This window comes from Miniopterus schreibersii, assembly GCF_964146895.1.
Source record: "Miniopterus schreibersii genome assembly, chromosome: 5".
NCBI classification, from domain to species: domain Eukaryota; kingdom Metazoa; phylum Chordata; class Mammalia; order Chiroptera; family Miniopteridae; genus Miniopterus; species Miniopterus schreibersii.
The window spans coordinates 65,739,556-65,765,994 of record NC_138106.1 but is presented as its reverse complement, the minus strand read 5'-3'; the positions used below and the strand labels follow the sequence as shown (position 1 = coordinate 65,765,994).

The 26,439-nt window shown below is 35.8% G+C and overlaps 1 protein-coding gene across 13 annotated transcripts in view; it reads left to right on the top strand.

The window, feature by feature from the left end:
- SENP7 (SUMO specific peptidase 7) overlaps window positions 1-26,439 on the top strand; it is a 106,814-nt gene that overhangs the window by 50,445 nt on the left and 29,930 nt on the right. For 9 of the 13 annotated variants that reach the window (XR_013998952.1, XM_081139269.1, XM_081139274.1 and 6 more), the window contains 4 exons: window positions 5,444-5,638; window positions 20,657-20,775; window positions 24,161-24,342; window positions 25,435-25,774. Coding sequence is in view for 12 of the 13 variants with exons in the window: in XM_081139269.1 (XP_080995395.1) it covers window positions 5,444-5,638; window positions 20,657-20,775; window positions 24,161-24,342; window positions 25,435-25,774 (836 nt within the window). In the remaining variant the exon portion in view is untranslated. Of the gene's footprint in view, window positions 1-5,443; window positions 5,639-20,656; window positions 20,776-24,160; window positions 24,343-25,434; window positions 25,775-26,439 lie in introns of those variants that run through there. The other 4 variants (XM_081139267.1, XM_081139276.1, XM_081139270.1 and 1 more) reach the window with 3 other exon arrangements.

Here is a 26,439-nt window from a genome sequence, read left to right as displayed (position 1 = left end):
TCTCTCTCCCTCTCCTTTCCTCTCTCTGAAATCAAGAAAGATATAAAAAAAAGAAAAAAAAAGAAAACTGTTTAGAGTATGGCTTTAGATAGATGTTTTCTGTCCAGTATGTAGTATCTGGAATGGGAGAGTTATGCTTTCTTTAATCTTTGCTTAACTTTGACATGATGCTTTTTGTCTTATTTCCTTTTTTACTTAGATAGGATTTCATTATTTCAGAAAGATGAAAGGGAGAAAAATTTATTTTTGTTAGAAATTTTATTGCATTCTGGGATCTAAAGGGTAATGATCTAAATATGTTACCTTTTTAAAATTCTCAATTGATATGTTTATTGATTTTAGAGAGGGAGAAAGAGAGAGAGAAACATTGATGGGAGAGAGAAACATTGATTGGCTGCCTCCCATACTCATCCCAACCAGGGGTTGAACCTGCAACCTCGGTATGTGCCCTAACTGGAAATTGAACCCACCACCTTTTTGGTGTATGGGACGACGCTCTAACCAACTGAGCCACCCAGCTGGGGCTTCAATATGTTGCCTTTTATGTGAGGATAATTTAGTCTTTTAATTTCTGGATAAGATTGAGAAGGTAAACAGAAAACACATGATCCAAGTCAATCTTGTTAAATAATGAAGAAAAGGGGCAAGAGTTTTAGAAATATCAAACCAGCAGTATTTGAAATACACAAGTTTCTTTTTAAGTAAGTAAACCATATTTTACTGTAAGTTTTATCTCCATACATGGTTTTACATCTTTTTTCTTGGGGGAAAATTTCTAGACATTTATAAAAAATCTTGGTCAATAGGCAAGAAAAAGCCTGGTGGGACACAAATACAAGGCTTTTGAGAAAATAAACCATCTTTCTCCTGCTTTAATCAAGTGGCATCAGAGATTTTTAGAGAAATATGGAGATAGCGTACTCATAAATCATTAAGAAAAGTTAGTTCCTGGTGTTTGAAACGTCCCTAAATGGCGTAATTATATTTATTCATTTTTCTTAAATTTACATATTTTTGAAGTTTTAAAAAAGTACGTATTCCAGATACTGTGATGATAAGACTTTTTGGACACTATTTCTACCACCTTAAGATTTCGGTAAAACTGTAATATTTTAGGTGAGTGATAATATATTTACTTAATAAAAAACAAATTTAGAAAATCTGTGAATAATTTTTTCTCTACATAGCTCAAGAAACTGATTTAGAAACTATTTTGAATTATATCATTTGGGGTAAGAATGTATTTATGAGAACCTTATTAAAACATCACATAGCACAGTTTTAGAAAAGCATTCATGTAAATTACAGCAAAGTGAAAACTAAGTATTGTAATTAAAAAAAAATTATTGATTGATTTTTAGAGAGGGAGAGAAACATCGATTTGTTGCCCCACTTATTTATGCATTTGTTGGTTGATTCTCTTTTTCTCTCTTAATCCCCACTTGAGGATATGTTTATTGATTTTTTTTTAGAGAGAGAGGAAGGGAGAGAGACAGGACAGAGAGAGAGAAATATTGATGTGAGAGAGAAACATCATAGGTTGCCTCTTGCACATGCCCCAACCAGGGATCGAACTTGCAACCTAGGTATGTACCCTGCCTGGGAATTGAACCTGCAACATTTTGGTGTATGGGAAGATGCTCCAACCAAGTGAGCCACCTGGCTGGGGCTGTTGGTTGATTCTTGTATGTGCCCTGACCCAGGATTGAACCCACAACCTTGGCATATCAGGAAGACCCTTGAACCAACTGAGCTACCTGACCGAGGCTATTGTAATTTTTTTTTTGCTTGTTATATTATTGCTTTATTACCGGATGTAATTTTGTTATCTTTCAGCAAGGGTTCCATTTCTTTAAAAATTTGTTGTTAACCTGAAACTTATATTAATAGCTCTTATCTGTTTTTCAAAGTTTTCCCCATTATTAATTTCATTTATTTGAATCTTACATTTACCTTGCTACTTACGCAGGGAAGGAATCAACAGTTTGTAATTGAGAAAATTAAGAATCAGAGAGAATAACCATGCAGAGATAAAATCAATAAATGGCATTACTTCTCAGGCCAGTATACTTTCTGCTTTATCTCACTGCATTACAAAATTTGTTTCTGCTTTGGTTTAGCATATTTTAAATATGATTTCAAAATATTATTACAGTTAAATTCTGTTTTATTTTACTGATACTGTTTACATACTTGGGGGAAAAATTGGACAGACTGTGTCAAATGACAATTTTCAGTCCTTCAGTAGTGAAGTAATATGAGAAATGAAGTATACACCTTTATATATATACATATATATATTTAATTAATTTATTTATTTTAAGAAAAGAATTTTTGATTGATTTTAGAGAGAGGAAGGGGGAGGGAGGGAGAGAGAAAGAGAGAGAGAAACATTAATGTGAGAGCAATGTTGATGGGCTGCCTCCTGGGGATGGAGCCCGGAATCTGAGCATGTGCCCTGAGGGAATTGAACTGCAACCCTTTAGTGCACGACGCCCAACCAACTGAGCCACATTGGCCAGTGCTTTATATTTCTTTTAGAAATTCAGAAACTCTTGAAGTGCTGGCTATCCCTGGAATTTCTGTTGCAATGCTAATTTATGTAATTGTACATCAAAAGACAGCTTTGGGATTATGAACTTAGTCATAGATCTGTATTCTGTAAGGCTGTCACACAAATCTCTCTGTTTCTTCAAGGTACTCAAATTGGGTAAGTTGCCAGTAGTTGAGGCTCTGTGTTATGAACAGCCGTGTGTACTATAGGCATTGCTAACTATTTAATAGGTGTTTATCTAATAGGGTATTTCATCAAGATTGCAGAACAAAATAAATTATGACAATTATGTACTATTCATAAAAGGATTATTTATAACTTTGAGCAAGACTTCAATAATAGGAAAATGAGTTTTCCTTTATTGTGTAACTTTCAGTATGCCGGGACTGGTGCTAGCTGCTTTACATCTATTATTTCATTTACTCTTAACAACTTTGTGAGGTAGATATTGTTGTCTCTATTTTAGAGATGAGATCAATGCTAGGAGGCATAAATTAAGGTAAGTTATTTACCTAAGGTTATGTACCATCATTAGATGCTGAAATCAGAATCTGACCCTGTTTGGTCTGATTCCAGAACCCTTGCTCTTAACTCCTGTGCAATACTGCTTTTCACTCTAATGAACTTTAATTTCTTTTCTATAAATAAAGTAGGAATTGGACTTTATTGTACATTTTATATGATGTCTGTTTCATTAACCTTTAGGTATTCTACTTATCCTTTAAGTTTTTCATTGTGGAATTAGTTCCCCTTGTAATTGAGTGCTTTCTCATTGAAAGGTATACCGTGGTAGACATGCTGAAATAGTTCCTTGAACCTTCTGATAGCCTCAGAGGCCCTTTAGGGCTCTTATGCTTTAAAGATGTGGGGGGCGTGCAGGGGGTGGGGGTGGCAATCGATGTTTTGTTTTCACATTGATGTTTCTCTCTCTCCCTCTCCCTTCCTGTCTCTCTAAAAATCAATTTAAAAAAATCTAGCAGCAAAGCAAACCATACAGGAATAGGATGATTTACTTTTTTGTTGTTTGGTTCTCTTTAATGCTTTGTATAGGACTAATCTTTTATGGAAAACATCTTCCCTATTTGGAGAGACAGCTCTTTTTAGGGTCTGTCTGTCTGTCTGTCTGTCTGTCTGTCTCTCTCTCTCTCTCTCTCTCTCTCTATATATATATATATATATATAGTTAATCCTCACCTGAGGATATATTTTTCCCCCCTTTGATTTTTAGAGAGAGTGGAAGGGAGGGAGGGGGGAGGAGAGAGAGAGAAGGAGGGAGGAGAGAGAGGAGAGAGAAAAACATGGATGTAAGAGAGACACATCGATTGATTGCCTACCACGTGGGCTGTGACTGGGGCTGGGGATTGAACCTGCAACCTGGGTGTGTGCCCTGACAAGAGATTGAACCCAGAACCTTTTGGTGTATGGGATGATGCTCCAACAGATCCACACTGGCCAGGGCACAATAGCTTTATTAACTCTGTTTTGTGTACTCATAGCTGTAAACCTACTTTTGCTCCAACCTGCATTTACTGTGTCTTTGTTTTTGGATCATATATACTACTTAATTATTGCAGTACATTTTTTGTGATGGTTGTACTAGAAATGGATATTTTTAAAGATTTCTTGAAGTATTGATAGAAAAGCGTTATCTGGATCCTTTGGCACTTTAGTATTATGGATACAGTGTAATGGAATAAAATTAAAAAACCAAAACATAATAGGTCCAGATTCTTCTACTACAAAGAGTTACTTATACAGGGGTGAGCGTTTATCTTTTCTGTGCTTTGAGTTCTTCATGTTTAAAATAAAGAGAAAGCTAATTATTTTAAAATTCTTCTAAACCTGAAATTCTATGCTGTTTTGAACATAGTAAAAAGAATATAGTGCCTTTATGTAGCAAAAATAGAGCACCTCTCTAATTACTACAGCAAATATAATAAAGTATAAGGAAGGTCACATTTTTCACTTAAAAGTACTTTGACTTTTCTAAGTGTTAATCTATTGTCTCTCACAAAGGATCAGTAAAGTGCTGCTAATGACACTGATAACAGTGATATGATAACTTAAAAAATGCAGTAACAGACACTAAAAATTTATAATAATTGGGCTTGGGCCAGTCAGTTCAGGGCCAAATAGTAACCTCAAGGGCATCATTGTAGTGTGGCAAAGTACATCAACTGTTCATAATTCAACTGGCTAACCAAGAAAAGATTATACTAACCTGTTCTGTTTAAGAAGACACCAGGGTTACATAGTACATTTGATATGAACCCGGCCAATTAAAAAACTTTAGAGCTCTAAAAATACACTTTAATTTTTCTAAATGTTTAATTTATCGACTCTTTCCCTGATGCTATGATATAAACCATATATATTACTATCAATATATGTACTGTTTTACTATGGCATCTGTTATTACCATAATTGCAATCTGAATGATGTCTTTCTTATTGGATTTAGCATTTGTTATTTGCCAATTACAGGTTTATAATTACTTATCAAGAACCTTTATGTTGAATGAGAAGAATAATGATTTCTTGAATTGGCTTGTAGTTATCTGTGTTTTTAATAATGACTGGAAAAGAGAAAGAAAGCATTTTCTGAGAAAAATTGTTTAAAATTTTAAGCACCCTAATAACAGCCATGATGACATTAAAGCCATTGCAGTGATAGGCTAATCTGTGCCAATTAATAAGACACAAGAACTTCTAGAAACAAAAAAAGAGTATGTTCATCCAAAATTTTGAGTATTTACAGGTTGATTTCTAGGGCTGTATAGTTCTTGTAGCTCACTTGTGCTCAGATGATAATGTTTCAAAGTTCAACTTTCAAGAATATATATTTTACTGCAGACCTCAGTACAGTAGTGTTTGTTATTTTGTGTGACAGGATACCCAGAGTTATATTGACGAATGTCCTGGGAACGGAGTTAGGAAGAAAATACATAAAGACCTCTCCTGTAACTGAGTCCACTTTGGGTGATACAGACAACTTGCAATCAGAGCAGCTTTCTTCATCATCTGATGGCAGCCTAGAGTCTTGTCAAAATCTAAGTCCTCACACGAGCTTCTTTTTACCTGAAAGGTATGTTTAGTGATAACTGTACTCAACATAAATTTTATTCTCTTGAGCCTTCCTCTGTTCTTCCCCCACAGATATGTTATTACTAAATGTGGGGCAAATGTGCTCTGATGGCTAGTATGACTTTTCTCTCCTGGTTGCTGGAATGGGTGTTGGAACCAACAATCCATGCATGGCTAATAATCAGTTTCAAAAATCACCAGTCACTCCACTTGTGTTTTGGGAAAATGGATGCAGACTCTTAATGAAAATTTAGTTACCTATTTCAGTATTTCAGTTAATTTGTCTAATATAATTGAAATCCATTCCCCTGACATCTGTCTAACCCACCTCCTTCTATGTTCTCTTCACCCATCTGTCTGTTCATCCATCCATCCCTCCATCTTGTCTTATTTACTGTTTGTTTGTTTTGTTAATCCTCCCCCGAGGACATTTTTTCCATTGATTTATAGAGAGAGTAGAAGGGAGGGGGAGAGGGAGAGAGGAAGAGAGAGAGAGAAACATGGATGTGAGAGAGACACATTGATTGGTTACCTCCTGCACACTTCCTGACCAGGGCTGGGGCTTGAACCTGCAACCCAGGTACATGCCCTCGACCAGGAATTGAACCCTCAACCCTTTGGTGCTCAGATGATGCTCTAACCACTGAGTGACACCAGCCAGGGCTTATTTACTGTTTATTTACTGTTTTTATATCCAGATTCTAGAACTGTACCTGGCATTTAGTGCTTAGTAAATATTTGCTGAATGAATGGCTGAATGCATTTCTCACAAAAATGGTTTGAGATAACTGAATTTCATTAAACATGGCTTACTGTGCCAATGAGAGAAATGGAAATTTGAAGTTGCTTTTGTTTTAAGTTCTGGAAGAGTGGGAATTGTAAATAAGAAAAAAATTATGGGAAAAGCTTGGGGATATCAGTAAATACTGATCTTTTAACTTTTTTTTAAAGAAATAGTTTGTTGATTTTTAGAGAGAGAGGAAGGGAGAGGGAGAGAGAGAGAGAGCGAAAAATCAGTGTGAGAGTGCAGCATTGAATGGCTGCCTCCTGCACGTCCCTTACTGGGGATTGTGCCCGAAACCCAGGCATGTGCCCTTGACCAGGAATCAAACCGGCAACCTCCTGGTGCACCAGATAACACCCAACCAACTGAGCCACACCAGCCAGGGCTTTTTTAATTTCCATTTTATCATGAACTTCTCTTTTTAATTTTCTGCTTTTAGTCAGTATAGTAAGTAGTTTTGATGTGAATGAAAAATTATTGATCCAGTCTTTTTTTTTTTACCCCTGAACCATCCAGAGGTAACTTCTGGTTTGTATTTCTCTTGTAAACCTAATTACATTAAAGAGTATTTATAGTTGCCTCTTTAAAGCTCTATAACAAATTGCTTACATTTGTAACACATTTTATTTTTATAAATTGTTTATTTCTTAGGAACTTAAAAATTTTATGAATTTTTCTCCTTTTGAAAGATATTTTATGTTTTCACCTAGGTTCTACTTAGTGAATTATCAATAATGACAATTTTAACTTTATTAGATCTCTTTCTGAATTTGCTGAAAGAAAAAGATTCAGTGGTTTTATCTAGTTACTGACAATTTAATGTCTAATTAGAGATTATTAGAAGTGCAGTTATCATTTTGTACTATAGGTGTTTATTTATTTCTGCCTTCTTTACTGGACTATGAACTTAAGAAGAGATATCATGTCTTATTTGCATTTATACTCAGTGGTTAGCTCAATACATTTTGAATTTTGTGCCCTTGGGTTAATGTTTATGTCATTTAATCTTGACTTTAATTTCCCGAGTTGTAAAAACAAATAATTTTGAATGACTTTTCTACCTCACAAAATTGTTTATTATCTCTTTTAAATTTCACATGTGAGAATTCATTGTGCATATAAAATATATCGATAAAATTGTTATTACTGAACGCTTATGTAAGACTTATGTTATTTGCCTATTTCTTTTTTAAATATCTTTATTGATTTCAGAGAGAGGAAAGGAGAGGGAGAGAGAAAGAGAGAGAAACATCAATGATGAGAGAGTCATTGATTGTTTGCCTCCTGCACGCCCCTGACTGGGGATTGAGCCTGCAACCCTGGCATGTGCCCTGACCAAGAATTGAACCCTATCTCCTGGATCCTAGGTCGATGCTCAACTGCTGAGCCATGCCTGGCCCGGCTCTTTTTTTTTAATCCTCACCTGAGGATATTTTTTCCATTGCTTTTCAGAGAGAGTGGAAGGGGGAGAGAGAGAGAGAGAGAAACATCGATGTGAGAGAGAGACATTGATGACTTAAGTCATTCAAATTCCATGGTAACAGTACATCATAAGTAATCACTTAGATAATCACTGTGCTTACTTATGATGTACTGTTACCATGGAATTCAAATGACATCAACTGCACATTCATGCTGTTATGGAAAATAGCACTAATTGTGAGGATTCTATGAAGCTGTCATATTAAATCTGCACTTTTCAGGCCTTATACCAATCTGGGGCTAAGGTTTAATAATAATAGGTCTAAAATTTATGGCTGTTCCTAAAATCTATTCAGTAAAAACTCTAGCTCTCCTCAAGGCCTTTCTAAATAGTTGTGATCAGTAGAAGTTTGCTTCCACAAAGCGAATGTCAATAGGAGTCTCCAATATGGGGTATGGACCGAGGAGAAACTTTATTCAAACGAACAACTAGCAAACTGGGGAAAGGCAGCCTCTGTTGGAAACCAAAAGTCGGCTCCCCTGAGACAAAGGGGAAGCTACCTTTTATAAAGTTTGCACCCTGGTTCCTGATTGGTCCACTTTTTTTGCAGATGAGGAATCCAAATAGCAAAGCTCTGATTGGTCCAAGTAGCATGGCCCTGATTGGTCAGATTGGTCGTTATGGAGCAGCTCTGATTGGTCAGGATAGATGCAAAGGAGGATATAACTGCACAGGTCTGATTTGGCCGGCAGGTCTCAGTCCATCCATTGCAAGATGATACCAGGAACTCATTTATAAGGATTGATTCAGATGGCAGGAACACAGTGCAGGATGCTGACGGTTCAATCTAGCTTTTTCTTGAAATGCAGTGTTCATGAGAGGCTTCTGTCAATGGCTCTAGACTCTAGTTATGAATTTGTGCCCAGTTAACCATGAGGGGTCCTTCTTGGCAGATATATTCCTTTTTGAGGTTCACATTCCAGGTGGTATTTGATGTGGGCCTTGAAAATTCATTCTGTTGGTGGTAATTTTCTTTGATTCTTGTGTTTGGAATGGTATAGACTTTGGAAGCTCACACCTGGATTCACATCTCAGCAGCACTCCTAATAGGCTGACTTGTCTTGGGCAAGTTACTTACTGTTTTTAAAACAGGGATAATCACACTTCCAGGATTATTGTACAGGTTTAAGGAAATAAGGTAAAGTCCCTAATATAATGCCTGTAACTTAGTATGTGATTAATAAATGGTAGTCATTATTTTCCTCTCTCTTACCACGGCTGATATCAAACATCCCATTAAAGACTGTTAATATTGTAGTTGATGTTACTGAAATAATCTCGCCAGTGTCTTATCCTGAGGTTATTGCTACCTCTGTTGCTATTACCAGTGCTGCCAAGGCATTTGTCACAGCCATACTAGTACTACCTTTTGGTTTCAGGAGGACTACTGCACTCCTTAAGCCAAGCTTTAGTTCCCTTCTCCCTTAAAATGAGTTCATTTTGTGGAGAACCTAGAGTGCCCTGTGGAAATAATTGCAAGTATAGTCATGCCATCACTTCAGTTGATGTGCCCCATTAGAACTGAAATACAGTATGAGCACATAGTAGGCTTGAGAATGGGACTTTTGTAACCAACCTCATCTCAGCCTGCCTGTCTCAAAATTAGGAAGAATAAATTAAAATTATTTAGATCTTTTTAAAATGAGACATGATGTTCTGACATTATGGTTGTCCTGTTATTGTAGAGATTGTGATTAATATACCAACTCTTGTTACAAAGATACAGTGTCAAGTATCAAGTAAAAATTGGTGGGTTGAAGAATGGGGGCTATGACTGTGAAAACTGAGGAAGTGTCATCTGAGAACCTGGAACTTATGCCCTTGATGATATATGTGGGAAAAATGTCATATAAAGGCTAAAAATCTTAGTTTAATCTTAGACTGTCTTCAGTGGCTGGGACTATTGTTACTGACTCTGACAACCTGAATGGAATTATGTGGGAAACAAAAATACTTTAAAAAAAAATAAAATTTATTGGGGTGACATTGGTTAATAAGATTATGTAAGTTTCAAGTGTATGATATTATAATACATCATCATATAATAAATTGCCTTTGAGTCTGAGTGGGAGATTGCAGCAGACATGACAGCATGTGTGATGTGCTGTCAGACTGACGTAAAATAATCTTATGTTTTATGCCAAAAGTAAAGGAATAATAGAAAATACCAAGGATGAATAGGAAATTTAAAATGGTTTTCCTGAAGTAGCATATTTGTTTTTTTCTAGATAAAAGTTTATTATTTTAACATAACACATATTAAGCTTTATATTACTCTTGTAACAACTTCTAAGTAGTATTTATTGTCTGTACTATGATAATTGCAATGCGATAAAGGCTATATCTGTATTAACTTATTTAGTATAGTCTTGAATTGCAGCTCAGGCAATTTGCTTAACTTCTTTTCTGTGCTTCAGTTTATCTCATCTATAAAATAAGATAATAATACCTATGTATGCTCGAGGAGTAAATGAGAAAATCAGCTTTTTTCTTTTAATTTGATGACATTCCGCATCAGTGTATAGGGCTCTATTTTATCTCTTTTTACATATATATACTTCCTTATGAGTGGACATTTAGGATGTTTTTTATTTTTTGTCTGTATAGCACAGCTACAGTAAGTGGATTATAGATATGTCTTTGCGTATTTATTCTTAGAAATCCTTATATTCCCATTCTCTTGTATTTTAACCAGAATTAGGTGCTATTAAACTTTTTCTGATAACCTCTTGGTAAAAATAAATATAATTTTTTTCATTTCAATTATTTTTAATTTTTAGTGAAGATGGATTTTGTGTTTCTTATGTGAATTTTCTCTTTAGTTTTCATATATATTGGGGTATTCCATCTATTTCTTACTGATTTGTAAGAACTCTTATTAAAGGTATTAACCCTTCATTATATGTTGCAATATTTTTTGTTTCCTATATGTAATTTTACTTTCTTTGTAATGCCTTCTGTAGTATAGAAATTAAAATTTTTATTTTGTAAAACCTATAAGTGTTTGACACCTGTGTTTTGGTTTATCCTTGGAAAGACCTCCTCAACTTTAAGTATGGAAATAGGTCTATCAACTACCGTTTTAATTTGTGATGCTTTATATGAGGTATCAGATCCAGAACAGTAGTCTGGAGGTTACTTTTCTAATTGAGATTCTGATTCTATTTTGCCTTTCTGTAGTCGGGTTTAAATGTCTGTGGACACTTGGGTGATTTCCACCTTCTGGCTATTGTCAACATCACATGTTACGAACATCACTGTACAAGTATTTGTGTCTCTATTTTCAATTCTCTAAAAAAAATTTGTTTTAATCCTCACCCAAGGATATGGTTTTTTTTCCAATTGATTTTTTTTTAAAGTGTGGGGAAGGGAGGTGGGGTGAAGAGAGTGTGTGAGAGAGAAACATTGATGTGAGAGAGAAACATCGATCAGTTGCCTCCCATATGTGCCCCGACTGGACTGGGAATCCAGTCCCAACCTGGTGGTATATGGGATGATGCTCCAACCAACTGAGCCAGATCAGCCAGGGCTCTACTTTCTTTTTTTAAAAAATTTATTTTTATTGTTGAAAGTATTACAGATGTCTCCCTTTTTTCCCCCATTGATGCCCTCTACCCTGCATCTGCCTCCCTCCCAGGCCTTCATCACACTATTGTTTGTGTCCTTGGGTTATGCATATATGCATATAAATTCTTTGATTATTCTCTCCCTACCCACTCTCTCACCCCTGCCTTCCCTCTGAGATTCCTCAGTCTATTCTATGCTTCTTGTCTCTGGGTCTATTTTATCAGTTTATTTTGTTCATTAGATTACACATCTGAGTGAGATCATATAAAACTGAATCAGGAAGAATAAAAAAACCTGAATAGGCTAATAACAACTGATGAAATCAAAGCAGTAATAAAAAAAAACTCCCAGCGAACTAAAGCTGTAGTCTGGACGGCTTCACAGGAGAGCCTTACCAATCATTCTACTACGTATTTCAGCAGTCCCTTTAACATTTCTTGCAATGCTGGTTTGGTGGTGATATACTCCTTTAGCCTTTTTCTGTCTGGGAAGCTCTTTATTTCACCATCTGTTTTGAATGATAGCCTTGCTGGATAGAGTAGTCTTGGTTTCAGATTCTTGTTTTGCATTACCTTGAATACGCCATACCATTCCCTTCTGGCCTGTAGAGTTTCTGATGAGAAGTCAGCTGACAACCTTATGGGAGCTCCTCTGTAGGTAACAGATTGCTTTTCCCTTGCTGCCTTTAAGATTCTCTCTTTGTCTTGAATTTTTGGCATTTTAATTATGATGTGTCTGGGCTTGGGCCTCTTTAGATTCTTCTTGCTCTCTGTGCCTCCTAAACTTGTGTGACTTTTTCCTTCACCAGGTTAGGGAGGTTTTCTGCCATTATTTCTTCAAACAGGTTCTCTAACCCTTGCTTAATTTTGACCTCCTCTGGCACTCCAATGATGGGAATATTGTTACTTTTCATGCTGTTCCACAGCTCCCTTAGACTGTCCTGTTTTTTAATTGTATTTTTTTCTTGGATCTCTTATTGATTTTTTTCTACCTGTCTTCTAATTCACTGATCTGATCCTCAGCTTCCTCTAATCTGCTGTTTATTCCTCCCAGTGTATTCTTTATTTCTGTTATGTCATTCTTCATTTCCTTCATAGTTTCCATATCTTTTTTCATGCTGTTGAGCATCCTTACAGTCAGTATTCTGAACTCTATATGTGACAGATTGCTTATCTCCATTTCATTGAGCTCTTTTTCTGGAGACTTCTCTTGTTCTTTCATTTGGGGCTTGTTTTTTTGTTTCCCTATTTGGGTTTGTTTCTATGTATTAGGTAGGCCTGCTAGGACTCTCAGTCTTTTTGGAATATCTCTGGTGCAGGCCAATGTCAGATGCTGTTTGTGACTGGCCTTGAGTACCCTGTTTGGGCCTATCAATAACCCATGGCTTGAGGTCTCCTCTGTTGGGGCTTGGTGTGCTTGGATATGACCAAGGTGCCCACCAAAGTCGTCTTTTCCAAGGCCCAGGTCCAGAAGCAGATCAGGCAGACTCAAAGCACTCTGAAGTCTGCCTCCAGCCTCAGACTGCAGAAACTTCACTGGGTGGGGTGACTGATTATTATCAGTTTCTTATTGAGCCTCAGGCTGTAGAAACTCCATGGGGTAGGGTGGGCAATTGCTTCCCCTTCAGGCAAAAACTGCTTGGAAGGTAAATGTCTCCCTGAGAAAGGTGTCCTCTGCAGTATGGGGGAATGTCTCAACACAGGAATCCAGGCGGCTGCCCTCTGAGCCTTATCCCTTGAGCCACCAACCCTGGATTCTCCTCACATAGCTCTAGTCCACTCTGCCCTCCCTCTGCCTGAGCCCAAGGTGAGTGGCTGCACACAAAATTTTATGCGTTGGGCCTTTAAGAGGGTCCCTGTATTTCTAGCCATCTCTCTTGGCAGACAGAAACCCCACTGCTTTTCACTGTCAGATGTTATGTGGGTACCTTTCTCCGTTCTGGTGCTCTGGGATGGGGAGCCCAGCTTGGGGTTTAGACCCCAGAGTTCTCAGTGGGAACCCTTCACAGCTGAGATATTTTACGGACCTTCAGCTGTTGCCTGTGGGAGCCTAGCCAGCCCTCTCACTCCTCCACATTTCTTACCAATCTCTTATGTGGTCTCCACTTTTCATCCTTGGTTTATAAAGGTTCCCTCCAGCTAGTCTTCAGTTGATTATTCATGGTGGTTTTTCTATATTTTAGTTGTAATTCCAGTGTGTTCCTGGGAGAGTGTCAGTGTAGCTTCCACTTAATCTACCACCATCTTGGAATCTTGCCTGTTGTTGTTAAACAGTTTTGAAAATGTAGTAATTACTATAGAGTGGAACCTCGGTTCTCGAACTTAATTCATTCTGGGAGGCTGTTCAAGAAGTGATTTGTTTGAAAACCAAATCATTTTCCCCCATTAGAATAATGTAAATTGAATTAATCAGTTCCAGACTCCCTATGAGACTTAAATGAATCACTTTCAGCACTCGTTCCAAGGAGGTATTTTAGGAGGTCAGCATGCACCATCTTCTCTTTTTCACATTATGCTGTCACTGGCTAACTGCTTTTCATTTATCCAAATCAACAGTTTTTCTACCTCTTCAATTGCCTGTGATAGTTGTTCGTGATTACTTTCACACCCTTAGCAACATCACCATTCTTGATGGCCTCTTTATGTTTTAAAATTGTGCTAATTGTCGATTTTGCCATGCCATACTTGATAGCCCAGATCAGACATGTGAACACCTTTTTTCATACTTTGCAATTATTTCTTTTTTCAGCTCTATTGTTCTCACAACTTTCCTTTTCACTTTGCTGCTATCACTAAACTTCTTAGGAGCCATGGTGACTTACTGTACATATTTAGTAATAATAAGCAGCAACCAAAGCTAAAAAACACGAAAATATTCACAGCACAATTTCCTGAGATGTTAGCAGCATGAAGTTTAGCGGTAAAGTGACTCATACTTGTGCATTCTCTCCTTTGTTTGTCACCTGAGAAATGTGACTTATCTTACAGGTATTAGCGTGAAAGGGTGGTTGGGTTGAAAACTGAAGTTTTGTTCAACATCCGAGACCCCCTCCCATTACCCCCTCCTCCCCACTCTACACCCCTGTGAACAACTTGGTCGACAGCTGAATTGTTTGAGATGGGAGATGTTTGAGTACTGAGGTTTGACGATATATTTTATTATAAAGGAATGCTTTTTGCCAATAATTTTATATAGTTTTTTTATTTCAAAATTGTACCTACTTAAGACCATAATCAGTTGTTTCATTAATAATTATAATGGGAAAAAGTATTGTGTCTAAAGATTTAATCATTCTATGACTATTTGAAATAGTACCATAATGATTTCCCAATGGTTTGTATCAGTTTATTTTAAAAAATTAATTAGTGAATATTACTGAAAGATTACTGACAGATAATATTGTATTAGCTTTAGCTGTACAGCACAATTCAATAATTGGGAAATGATTAATACAATAAATTTAGTTAACATATATCACCATGTACAGCTACAGTTTTTTTTCTTGTGATGAGAACTTTTAAGATCTGTCTTAGTAACGTTCAAATATGCAATACACTTACAATGGAAACTTGTGCCTTTTTACCATTTTCACCTATTTTGCACCCCACTGCCCCCTCCAGCTCTGGCAACCACTAATCTGTTGTCTGTATCTAGGTATTTTATTTATTTATTTATTTATTTTAGATTCTACATATTTGTGAGATCATACAGTATTGGTCTTTCTGTGTCTCACTTATTTCACTTAGCATACCTTCAAGGTCCATCCATGTTATCACAAATGGCAGGATTTCTTTTCTTTTTTTATGGCTGGATAATATTCCATTGTGTATATGTATAACATTTTATTTATCCATTCACCTATTGATGGACAGTTTTTGTGTGTGTGTGTGTCTTGTAAATAATGCTGCAATGAACAGGATTGTAGATATCTTTTGGAGATAGTGATTCCATTTAAGAATAAATACCCAGTAATTGAATTGCTGGATGATATGGTGGTTTTATTTTTAATATATATGTATATTTAAATATATCTTTATTGATTTCAGAGAGAGGAAAGGAGAGGGAGAGACAGAAACATCAATGATGAGAGAGTCATTGATCGAGCCCGCAACCCGGGCATGTGCCCTGACCGGGAATCGAACCCCGATTGCCTGGATCCTAGGTCAATGCTCAACCGCTGAGCCACGCCCGGCCAGGCTATTTTTAATATTTTGAGGAACCTCCATACTGTATTCCATAGTGGATGCACCAATTTACATTTCCACCAAGAGTGCACAAGAGTACCCTGTTCTCCGCATCCTTGCCAACACTTGTTATTTCTTGTTCGTTTTGATAATAGCCATGATACCTCATTGTGGTTTTGATTTGCATTTCCATGATGATTGGTGATGTTGAGTTCCTTCATATGTACCTGTTGGTTATCTTTATGTCTTCTTTGGAAAAATAATTATAAAATTCCTCTGCCCATTTTTTAATAAACATATCTTCACTTGAGGATATATTTTTATTGATTTTTAGAGAGAGAGGAAGGGGGAGAGAGAGAGAAAGAGAGAGGGAAGGAAACATCAATGTGAGAGACAAACATTGAGCAGTTGCATTCTGTACCCACCCCTACCAGGGATCAAATCTGTAACCTAGGTATGTGCTCTCTCTGGGAATCTAACCTGCCACCTTTTGGTGTATGGGATGATGCTCCAATCAAGTGAGCCACCTGGCCAGGGTTGCCCATTTTTTAATTGGATTTTTTTTTCTACTTAGTTGTATGAGTTCTTTATATATTTTAGGTTTTTTACCTGTTTTTGGATATACGATTTGCAGATATTTCTCCCATTCCATGGGTTGCCTTTTCAGTTTGTTGATAGTTTCCTTTGCGGAAGACAAACTTTTAATTTTGGTATATTGTTTACGTTGCTTTTGTTGCCTTTGCTTTGGTGTTAAATCCACAAGTCGTTAAGACCAACATCATGGAGCTTAACCCCATATTTTCTTCTAGGAGTTTTATGGTCTTATGATCAAGTCTTTAGTCCATCTAAGTCTTTGAGTTGATTTTTGTGTATAATTTAAGATATTGGTTGTTTCATTTTCTTGCATGTGGCTGTTCAGCTTTCCCAACAACATTTATTTTCCTGTTATATATTCGTTACTTCTTTATCATAAGTTAATTGACCATATATGTGTGGATATATTTTATTTATTGTTACACAATTATAGATATCCCCCACTTCTCTCCCCCTTTTCCCCCTCCACCCAACCCCTGCCTCTCCATCCCCCAGGCCTTCACCACTCTATTGTCTGGGTCCATGAGCTATGCATATATGCATATATGTTCTTTGGTTAATCTCTTCCAGTCTCCCCTACCCTTCTGAGATCTGTCAGTCTTTTCCATGTATCCATCCCTCTGTTCCTATTTTGTTTGTCATTTTATTTTGTTCATTAGATTCCATATATAGGTGAGATCATGTGATATTTGTCTTTTTCTGACTGGCTTATTTTGCTTAGCATAATCTCCAGGTCCATCCATGCTGTTGCAAAGGATAAGAGTTTCTTCTTTTTTATAGCTGTGTAGTATTCCATTGTGTAAATGGACCACATATTTTTTTTTTCTTTTTATTCCTCACCTAAGGATATTTTTTCCATTGCTTTTCAGAGAAAGAGAGAAAGAGTGAGAGAAAGAGAGAAACATCAATATGAGAGAGACACATCAATTGGTTGCCTCCCACACATGCCCCAACTGGTGCAGGGAGTCAAGCCTGCAACCTAGGTACATGCGCTTGGCTGGAATCGAACCCTAGACCCTTCGATCTGCAGGGCAACGCTCTAACTACTGAGCCAAACTGGGTAGAGCTGCCACATCTTTTTTATCCACTCACCTACTAATTAGCATTTGGGCTGTTTCCAGATCTGGCTACTGTAAATAACGCTGGTATGAATATAGGTGTGTATATATTCTTTCTGATTGGTGTTTCACGATTCTTAGGATATATTCCTAGAAGTGGGACTGCTAGGTCAAATGACAGTTCTGTGTGAATTTATTTTTGACTCTTTATTCTGTTCCGTTAATCTATGTATCTCTTTTTCTACTAGTACCATACTATTTTAATTACTGTAGCCTTGTAATATAGTTGTGAATCAGGATGTATGATTTCTTGGCTTTGTTCTTCTTTCTCAAGATACTTTGGCTACTTAGGGTTTTTTTGTGGTTCCATAGAAATAGTAGGATTGTTCTGTTTCTGTGAAAAAGGCCATTGTAATGTTGAAAGGGATTGAATTGAATGTGGTTAGATTTATTCCTAGGTATTCTTTTTGATGCAGCTGTAAATGGGATTATCTTAATTTCTTTCTCTGATACTTTGTTATTAGTGTATAGAAACACAACTTTTTTCTTTTAAAATTTGTTGATTGATTTGAGAGAGAGAAACATTGATTTGTTTTTCCATTTATTTGTGCATTCATTGGTTGCTTCTTGTATGTGCTTGGACCAGAGATCGAACCTACAACCTTGGGGTATCAGGATGACACTGTAACCAACTGAACTACCCAGCCAGGACTAGAAATGCAACTGATTTTTGTATATTGATTTTGTATCTTGCAATTTTACTGAATTTGTTGATTAATTCTAACAGTTTTTTGGTGGATTATTTAGGGTCTTCTCCATATAAGATCCTATCATCTGCAGGTATTGACAGTTTTGCTTTTTCCTTTCTAATTCGGATACCTTTAATTTTTTGTCTTGCCTGATTCTCTGGTTGGGATTTCCGTTACTGTTTGAATAGGAGTGGGGAGGGTGGGTACCATTGTCTCGGCCCTCATCTCAGATGAAAAGCTTTTAGTCCTTCACTGTTGAGTATGATGTTACCTGTGGGTTTGTTGTATTGGCCTTTATTGCGTTCCTTTTGTACCCAGTTTATTGAGGGTTTTGTCATGAAAGGATGTTGAATTTTTTCAAGTACTTTTTCTGTATCTGTTGATTTCTGTATTATATGATTTTTGTTGAGAATTTTTGCAGCTATATTCATTAAGGATATTGGTCTATAGTTTTCTTTTCCTGTAGTGTCCTTACCTGGCTTTGGTATCAGGATAATGATGGCCTCCTAAAATGAGTTTAGGAGTGTTCCCTTCTTTTTAGTTTTTGGGAAGAGTTTGGGAAGGATTGGCATTAATCTTTTAAAATTGTTTGATAGAATCACCACTAAAATCATCTGATCCTGGTCTTTTCTGTATTGGAAGGGTTTTGAAATCTCTTTACTCATTATTGGTCTCTTCATGATTCAGTCTTAGTAGTTATTTAACCATTTCTTCTCGGTAATCCAATTTGTTGGCATATAATTGTTCATAGTAGTTTCTTGATTATCCTGTGTATTTTTGTGGTGTCAGTTTTAATGTCTTTTCTTTTTTTGGTTTATATTTTTTTGAGTCTTTTTTTGTTTGTCTAGCTAATGGTTTGTCAATTTTGTTCGTCTTTTCAAAAAACAGTTCTTAGTTTTGTTGATCCTTTGTATGGTTTTTCTTATCTCTATTTTATTTATTTCTACTCTGATTTTTATTGCTTTCTTTTTTCTGCTTTGTTTGTTCTTTTTTACCCCCAGGTTCTCAAGGTGTAAAGAGAGGTTGTTTATTGGAGTTCTTTCTTGTTTTTTAATGTAGGCATTTATCACTATGCACTTCCCTCTTAGAACTGCTTTTGTAGCATTATATAGGTTTTGATGTGTTGTGCTTCTATTTTTCTTTGTTTCATAATTTTTTTTTCCCAATCCTCACCAGAGGATGTTTTTTCCTTTGCTTTTCAGAGAGAGTGGAAGAGGGGGGGAAGGGAGAGAGAGAGGGAGAGAGAGAGAGAGAGAAACATTGATGCGCAAGAGACATATCGATTGGTTGCCTCCCCTGTGGGCCAGGGATTGGTCCTGCAACTGAGGCACGCACCCTTGACTGGAATAGAACCTGAGACCTTTCCGTCTATGGGATGATGCTCTAACCACTGAGCAAACAGACCAGGGCTGTTTCATGGTATTTCTTGACCTCCCCTTTGACCAGTTGTTTGTTCAGGATCAAATTGTTTAATCTCCATATATTTGAATTTTCAAGTTTCCTCCTGTTATTGATTTCTTGATTCATAATATTGTGGTTGGAATAGATACTTGGTTTGATTTCAGTCTTCTTAAATTTGCTGAGAATGTTTTGTGGCCTGTCATATGATTTGTCTTGGTGAATGTTTCATGTGCACTTGAGAAGAATGTGTATTTTGGTGGTGCTGGAAGCAGCATGCTCTATAAATGCATGTCAGGCCCTTTTGATTTAATGTATGTCTCTATTCCAATGTTTTCTTGTTGGTTATTTTGTCTTGATTATCCATTACTGAAAGTGGTGTATTTAGGTATGACATTGTGTGCATCATTCCAAAATTTGTTTTTAAAAAACTTTATATTTTATGTATTTAACTGGTACCTTATATTTAAAATTATTTCCTCTGGGGGAAAAAAAAATTATTTCCTTTGTAGGTAAAATTTGTTACCACACTCCAAACTTTATTTTGTACTTTTGATATGTGAACCATGCTTGAAGCATATTAACAATTACCTTTGACTTACTAAGTTTTTTAAATACACATGGATGTGGTTATCATGTGTTTGTGTTCATGAAATTTTTACTTTTTAGACCTATTTGTTGTATTTAGTACTTGTATTATTCTTTTGCTCACTTTACATGTATAGAATCCATGTTTCTTTGTGCCCCCACCCCCCAAAGAAACAGGGAGAACTTAAGGGTAGAATAGGGATGAGAACTCATTTCTCAAATCTTAGTTTATTTATTTATTTATTTTTACTGTTCAGATTATATACTCTTCTACATGGGACTGTATTTTTAAATATGCTTTTATTGACTTTTAGAGAGAGAGGAAGGGAGAGGGGGAGAGAGAGAAACATCGATGTGAGAGGGAAACATCAGACAGCTCCCTCCTGCTCCCCCCCCACCAGGGATCGAGCCCACAGCCTGGGCATGTGCCCTGACAGGGAATTGAATGGGCAGCCTTTTGACGTGTGGGGTGACGCTCAACCAACAAAGCCACACCAGCCAGGGCATGGGACTGTATTTTTAACTCACTGAGTTTTTTCTTGAATATATGCCAGGTGGCTTCAAAATTTATTTGGTTTTGAAAGAATTGAATGTAATATTATTTTATTTTGCAGGGGTTCTCAACCAAGTAAGACAGTAGATAAGAATTATTCAAAGCGGGCTGCACACACCAAAGAAAAGACAAGAGGTGATGATGGCGTTTCTCTTGTAGTGTCTGATACTCAGTCTAAAGGTTTGTTAACTTAGAAAACTGTTGTCATTTGAATTTCTGTGTATTGCATTTGTAATAATTTTTTAAAAATTGATTTTGAGAGAGAGAGAAACATCGATTGGTTTCCTCATGTGCATGCCCTGACCAGGGACAGAACCTGCAAACTGGGTACGTGCCCTGACCAGGAATGGAACTCCTCTACCTTTTGGTATATGGGATGATGCTCCAACCACCTGAGCCACACCAGCCAGGGCATATTTGTAGTAGTTTTTAATTTATGAATAACTCTATTTAATTTTATGTTTAAAGGATATGTGAAAATAAAGAGATTATTTTAGCAAATCAAAGAAAATGGCTAAATTTACTATCTGTATCCTGTAGTACATTACTTTTTGGTCTGTTTATTAAATCCGAAAGTAAATTTGAGTATTTTTTGTTGTTGTTGGGGCAGGGCACATACCTCTAAAGTTGGAATGTCAGTTTAGCTCTTTCTGACTGGTGTTTGCATGACTGTGTTTGGGGTTGGTACTGGTGCTGACCTTACTACTGTTACTAGTTTCCCACTGCTTATCCTCCTGTGAAGCACATTCTTTATTCAGTAGAATTTCTCTCAGCTCTGGGAGGGTGCCAGTACCAGTTACTATAGCATTTTTAAACGTAAATACATCCCAGCCTACTGAAACTTCTTTGTGGGCCTCCTGGCATGTAGGGCTAATGAATTAAAATTTTTTTCTCTTAAAAGTAAAAAAATTTTTTCACAAGAACAATTTACTGCATTAGTCAGATGTGAAACTAACATCTTCAGAGGTCTCTTAGATTATTGATAGCTCAAACTAGTGAGGTATCTTGTCTTCTAAATGATTTTTAAATTACTTATAAGACAGATGGTCCTTTAATGACACTATACAAAATTTCTTTGTACTTCCTTTGAAACACAGCTATTTATACATTTTTAGTAGCTTTTTCATAGAAGAGGCAAACTTAAAAGGATACTAGACTAATAGCTTTGACGTATACAAGAAACCAGCTGAAACTCTTAGGAGGGCAACCTTTAGAGAAAACATTGTGACTCCGTAGTCATAATCTTTGATTTAGCTACTAAGTACTGTCTGCATATAATGAAAGACCTTTCTTTTCTTATGAATATTGCTTTTCCCAGCAGTAATTACCTTTGGTTATCAAATATAAGTATTTGTACAAATGGGCTCAGTTCAGATACTATCAAGACAGCATTAAGCCCTCACTTTCCATTGCTTTTCTAGGTAGAGTAGGAATAGTTGAATAAAAAGCTTTCTGGTTGTATCCTTTAGTACTACAAAGTCACAGTGGAATTTTAGATTTACAGCAGGGAAAGAATGCATGATAAAATAAATGCTTTATACTTTCTCAGTATTCCTGAAGGTGCTCCTCATAGGTAAAGTGATTTTAAGAAAATTAGGTATTGAAACTTAAAAAACTCAGCATGTTTTCATGCTATTAATAATTGTGTCTAATACCAGTTGTTTAACAGCAGGCTGTAAATTAATGGGAATTCTGAATTAAACTCCAGGTGTACCATTATTTTGTAGCACATTAAGTTTGCCTTGTGGAAATTGCTTTTATGAAAATAATACATTTAAAATATTAAATATTTTTTTGTTTATAGGAATTTTTCATCTCTTTGATTTTACATGCTAGTAATATTTGCAAGTTAAATTGTATATATTATGCAAATAGAATCCTATTTTATTTATGTATTTTTTTAATCCTCACCGGAGGATATTTTTTCCATTGCTTTTCAGAGAGAGTATGGGGGGGGGGGGAGAGAGAGAGAGAGAGAAAGAGAGAGAAACATTGATGTAAGAGAGACACATCGATTGGCCACTTCCTGCACATGACCTGACCGAAGCTGGGGATCGAGCCTGTAGCCGAGGTACATGCCCTTGGCCAGAATCGAACAACCCAGGATCCTTCAGTCCGAGGCTGATGCTCTAACCACTGAGCAAAACTGGCTAGGGCAGAATCCTATTTTTACAATGTCTAGCTCTATCTAATAAATTTATTTCTGTTTTCCATGAGATAGTCTTGCAGATGTGCAAATAATAAACTAGTTAAAGGAAATTCCTATATAGTAGAGTTTTTCTCAAGCCACTTTCTTTTCATCAGTCTTTTTGCCACAGAGTTTATGTTTAGAAATTTTAATGTGATACAGTTTTTATGTGTAGAAATTGTATTTGACTACTTTTACAGTTTACAAAGTTACAAATAAAATGTAATGTGCTTTTCAAAATACTATATTGATGATTTGGGGGGAGTTTGCTTTCCTGGGGGATGGAGTAACGAGTATTTTCTTTGGAAATTGGGAGACTGTTGACTGTCTTGGAGTTTTTGCCCTCACTTCTGTCCCAGTGCCTGTGCTTTAAGCAACAACAAAGATAATATGAATGTTAGTCATTAGGTGTCTCTGAAGCTAGAGTAGGAGCAAGAATCGTTGGTAGTACTGAGGAAACTTTGAGTGGAGAGGTCAGGCTAGTTAGTGTTACATGAATTATGAATTATGAGTTCAAGGAAGCTGTTTAGGATTTGCTGTGCATAAACTTTGAGTTTGTATTTGAATGATACAGATTCAGGAAGCAAAATTATTCAGGATAACTTTCTATTAGGTATAACCTATTGGAAGGTATTTTTGTACAGTACATACATTTGATAATTGAAATACTAAGCAGTTTTAATAATAATTGCCAAGGGTTTCAAAAGAATGCTTTCTTATTAAAGGGAACACTTATTTCTCTGTAGGGTAGTAGATTTATTAGGGACTTCAAATGACAGTGTCTTGATTTTTAAAAAGAAGAAACTAACTAAAGCAAATTGATAGCCTTGCGAATGATTACATATCACCGCCAGATGCTGAGGAAAGGTATTTTGGCTCCTTTTGAACGAATAGTGATCACTATTCTACTCTTTCCAATTATTGTCCCTTTTCACTTCAAAATGTATATATATAAAATCTTACACTTAAAAAAGACAACTAATTTATAAAATTACAATGAATTACCGAAACGTTTTAAGACATGAATTTCCCAAATTTTATTAAGACCACTTCCCCCCTCTTTCTTGTTTTACAGTTGAATGCAGTTATAGCTAAAGGTAAAACATGGTTTGGTTGCTTTGCTTTGGTTACTAACGAATACTCCCTTTTTACATATTTTCTTCATATTTATTGTACGATGAACATTCACTTTGTGTATGCAGTTTAAAATAGAGTATCTTTATATTCAACCACGTCCGTATGAGAATTTAACAGTGGACTTCTTTTAAAAATTAACTTTGGAAGTGGTATAGCAATTGATGATGTTTCTGAGAGCTCTTCTAAAAGGTATCCTTTCTGTACTTTTTGGTTATGTTTATATCTCCTTTGTTTTTAAAGACCTTAATAGTGGAAGTAGAGGTTCTGAACATCTTGAAGAGGGGAGCAGAAACAAGAATGACACATGTTCTCATACAAAAATGGAACCCACTCTGATTTCCAGAAAGAGAAAGAAAAGGCTTAGAAGTAATTTACCTGATTCTCATAATTCTACTTCTTTATATAAGTCAGCAGAACAGACAGTAAGTAGAGGCATTTAGATGCCACCTGAAATAATTTGTGCTATGATAAAAATGAATTGACCATGGCCAAATGATGTTTTTCTGGCTTTCTGGTTTTATCATCAGATTTCTTTTTCTTTGTCTATTTTTTTATTTTTTAAAAATGATTTAAATGAAACTTTTTTTTGCAGTTAATACAGTTATTGGAACAAGTTTTAAATATTATGAATGAGTAAAAAGGTTAAGTTTTAAATATTATGAATGAGTAAAAAGATTAAGTTCGCCCCTCTTTTGATACTCCTCCTTACTTAGTACTTCAGTATATGTCTTTCAGACTTGTTTTCTTTTTCTTTTCCCTTATTTTAAACAAACACTATTTGTACTGTCCAGTTAATTTCTTTTTCACTTGCTCTGTAAAATTATTATCAGATTTTTTTTATCAGTAGTAATTTACTTATGAACTCTTTAAGCCTCTCTTATCTAGAGTTTAGGGAATTTTTTGTAAGTAAAGAATCACTATATTTAGTGCATACATTCCCTATTTTCAAAGACTTAGTATTGGGTAACAATAAACATATAAGAAGACAGCTTTTTTATTTCTTTGATTCACAAGGCATTTCAGGACTTTGAGTATCTTTGAGTTATAATTATAAACATGATTTAGATTTATTCAGTAACAGATATGAAGGCAGTGACTGATTTCATAATTTTTTATATTGTTACCTGTTTAAGTTTTTAATTTTTTGTTCTTATTACTGGCCACATGATGTCATATGGCCTCTTTTGTAAAATAAAACTGTAAAAAACAACTTCTTTCATTCTAAAGTTGACTTAGATCATGGAAGACCATCTGAGCACTTGTAAATATGGGAGTCTCACCATCCTATCCTTTTAAAAACTGTTCAGCCATCAGTTTGGACATACCAAACTCTATGTCTTTATACTTGGGAGACACTGGCAAGAGTAATGTAGTACAACTGTGTAATTTCCTATCCCTGTAGTTATAGAAATGATGTAATATTTTTTACTTTAGGAATTTAAACTTTTTAAAAATTTATTATGATAACCATATTTGAAAAATGCTAATTTTTTAATTCATTTATTTATGTTCAGAAAGAACAAGAAAATGACTCAACAGTATCCTCTGAGTTTGAAAAGCCAAGTGAAAACTGTGATCAAGATTCAAAACTGCTTGAAGACATTACACCTGAACCTATTGAAAGTGATTTTACTGAACTATCCTACCTTAATAGTCAGGAGTTGGCTTTGAATGCTGCTCCCAAAAGCACCTCTGAATGTTCAATCTCTGAAACTTTTGAGAACTCTACTTTCACTGATACTTTGGGGAATTCTGCCCTGGTTGAGAAGGATGAGAGTAAGTTGGACACAATGGAAAAGCCTCTTTTAAGTGACCACAATGAAGGGAACCAACCATTGATCTCAGCTGAAACAAGTAAGTAACAGGAGGATTATAAAGCTTCTTAATTTTTTCTGCCATACTTAGTTATTTTATTTCTTCTCTTGAACTAAGGCAGTAAGCCATTTATGATATCACTGTGGGATATATTAACTTTAGGGAAAAAAGAACTTGGGGTTTTGGGAACTGAAGTTTATAATACTGATTTAGATAAAAACAGTGGAATACTCAGAAGCAGAAGTAATTTTTAAAAAAATTAATGTACTGTAATTCATCTTATCAGATTTTAAAAGATTCCATAAGGGCCATTATTACTGTCATTTGGTTGATGAAACTGAAGTACACAGAGTGTAAGTGGTATTTAATTATTGTCGTTAATTTTGATTTAATTAATTTTTTAGTATTTGATGTTGTCACATGGTACATAAAAGGTTCTAAAGGATGTACAATGAATAGTCTTCCACATCTTCCCCTAGCCATGCATTTCCCCCTCCTGGAAGCAATTAATGTAACAGAATTTAAAGTACAGTTTAGAGTGATGGTACAATATATTATTGGGACTAGAACTTGTTCCTAAGCTCTTCTCATGGCTTGATATGTTTTTAAATGTCTTCATCCTTCAACCTGTGGGTAGCTGCTAAATTGTAGCGCTGATTTGGAAACATTGCACATAACTAGTATAAATCAGATAATGAATGAAT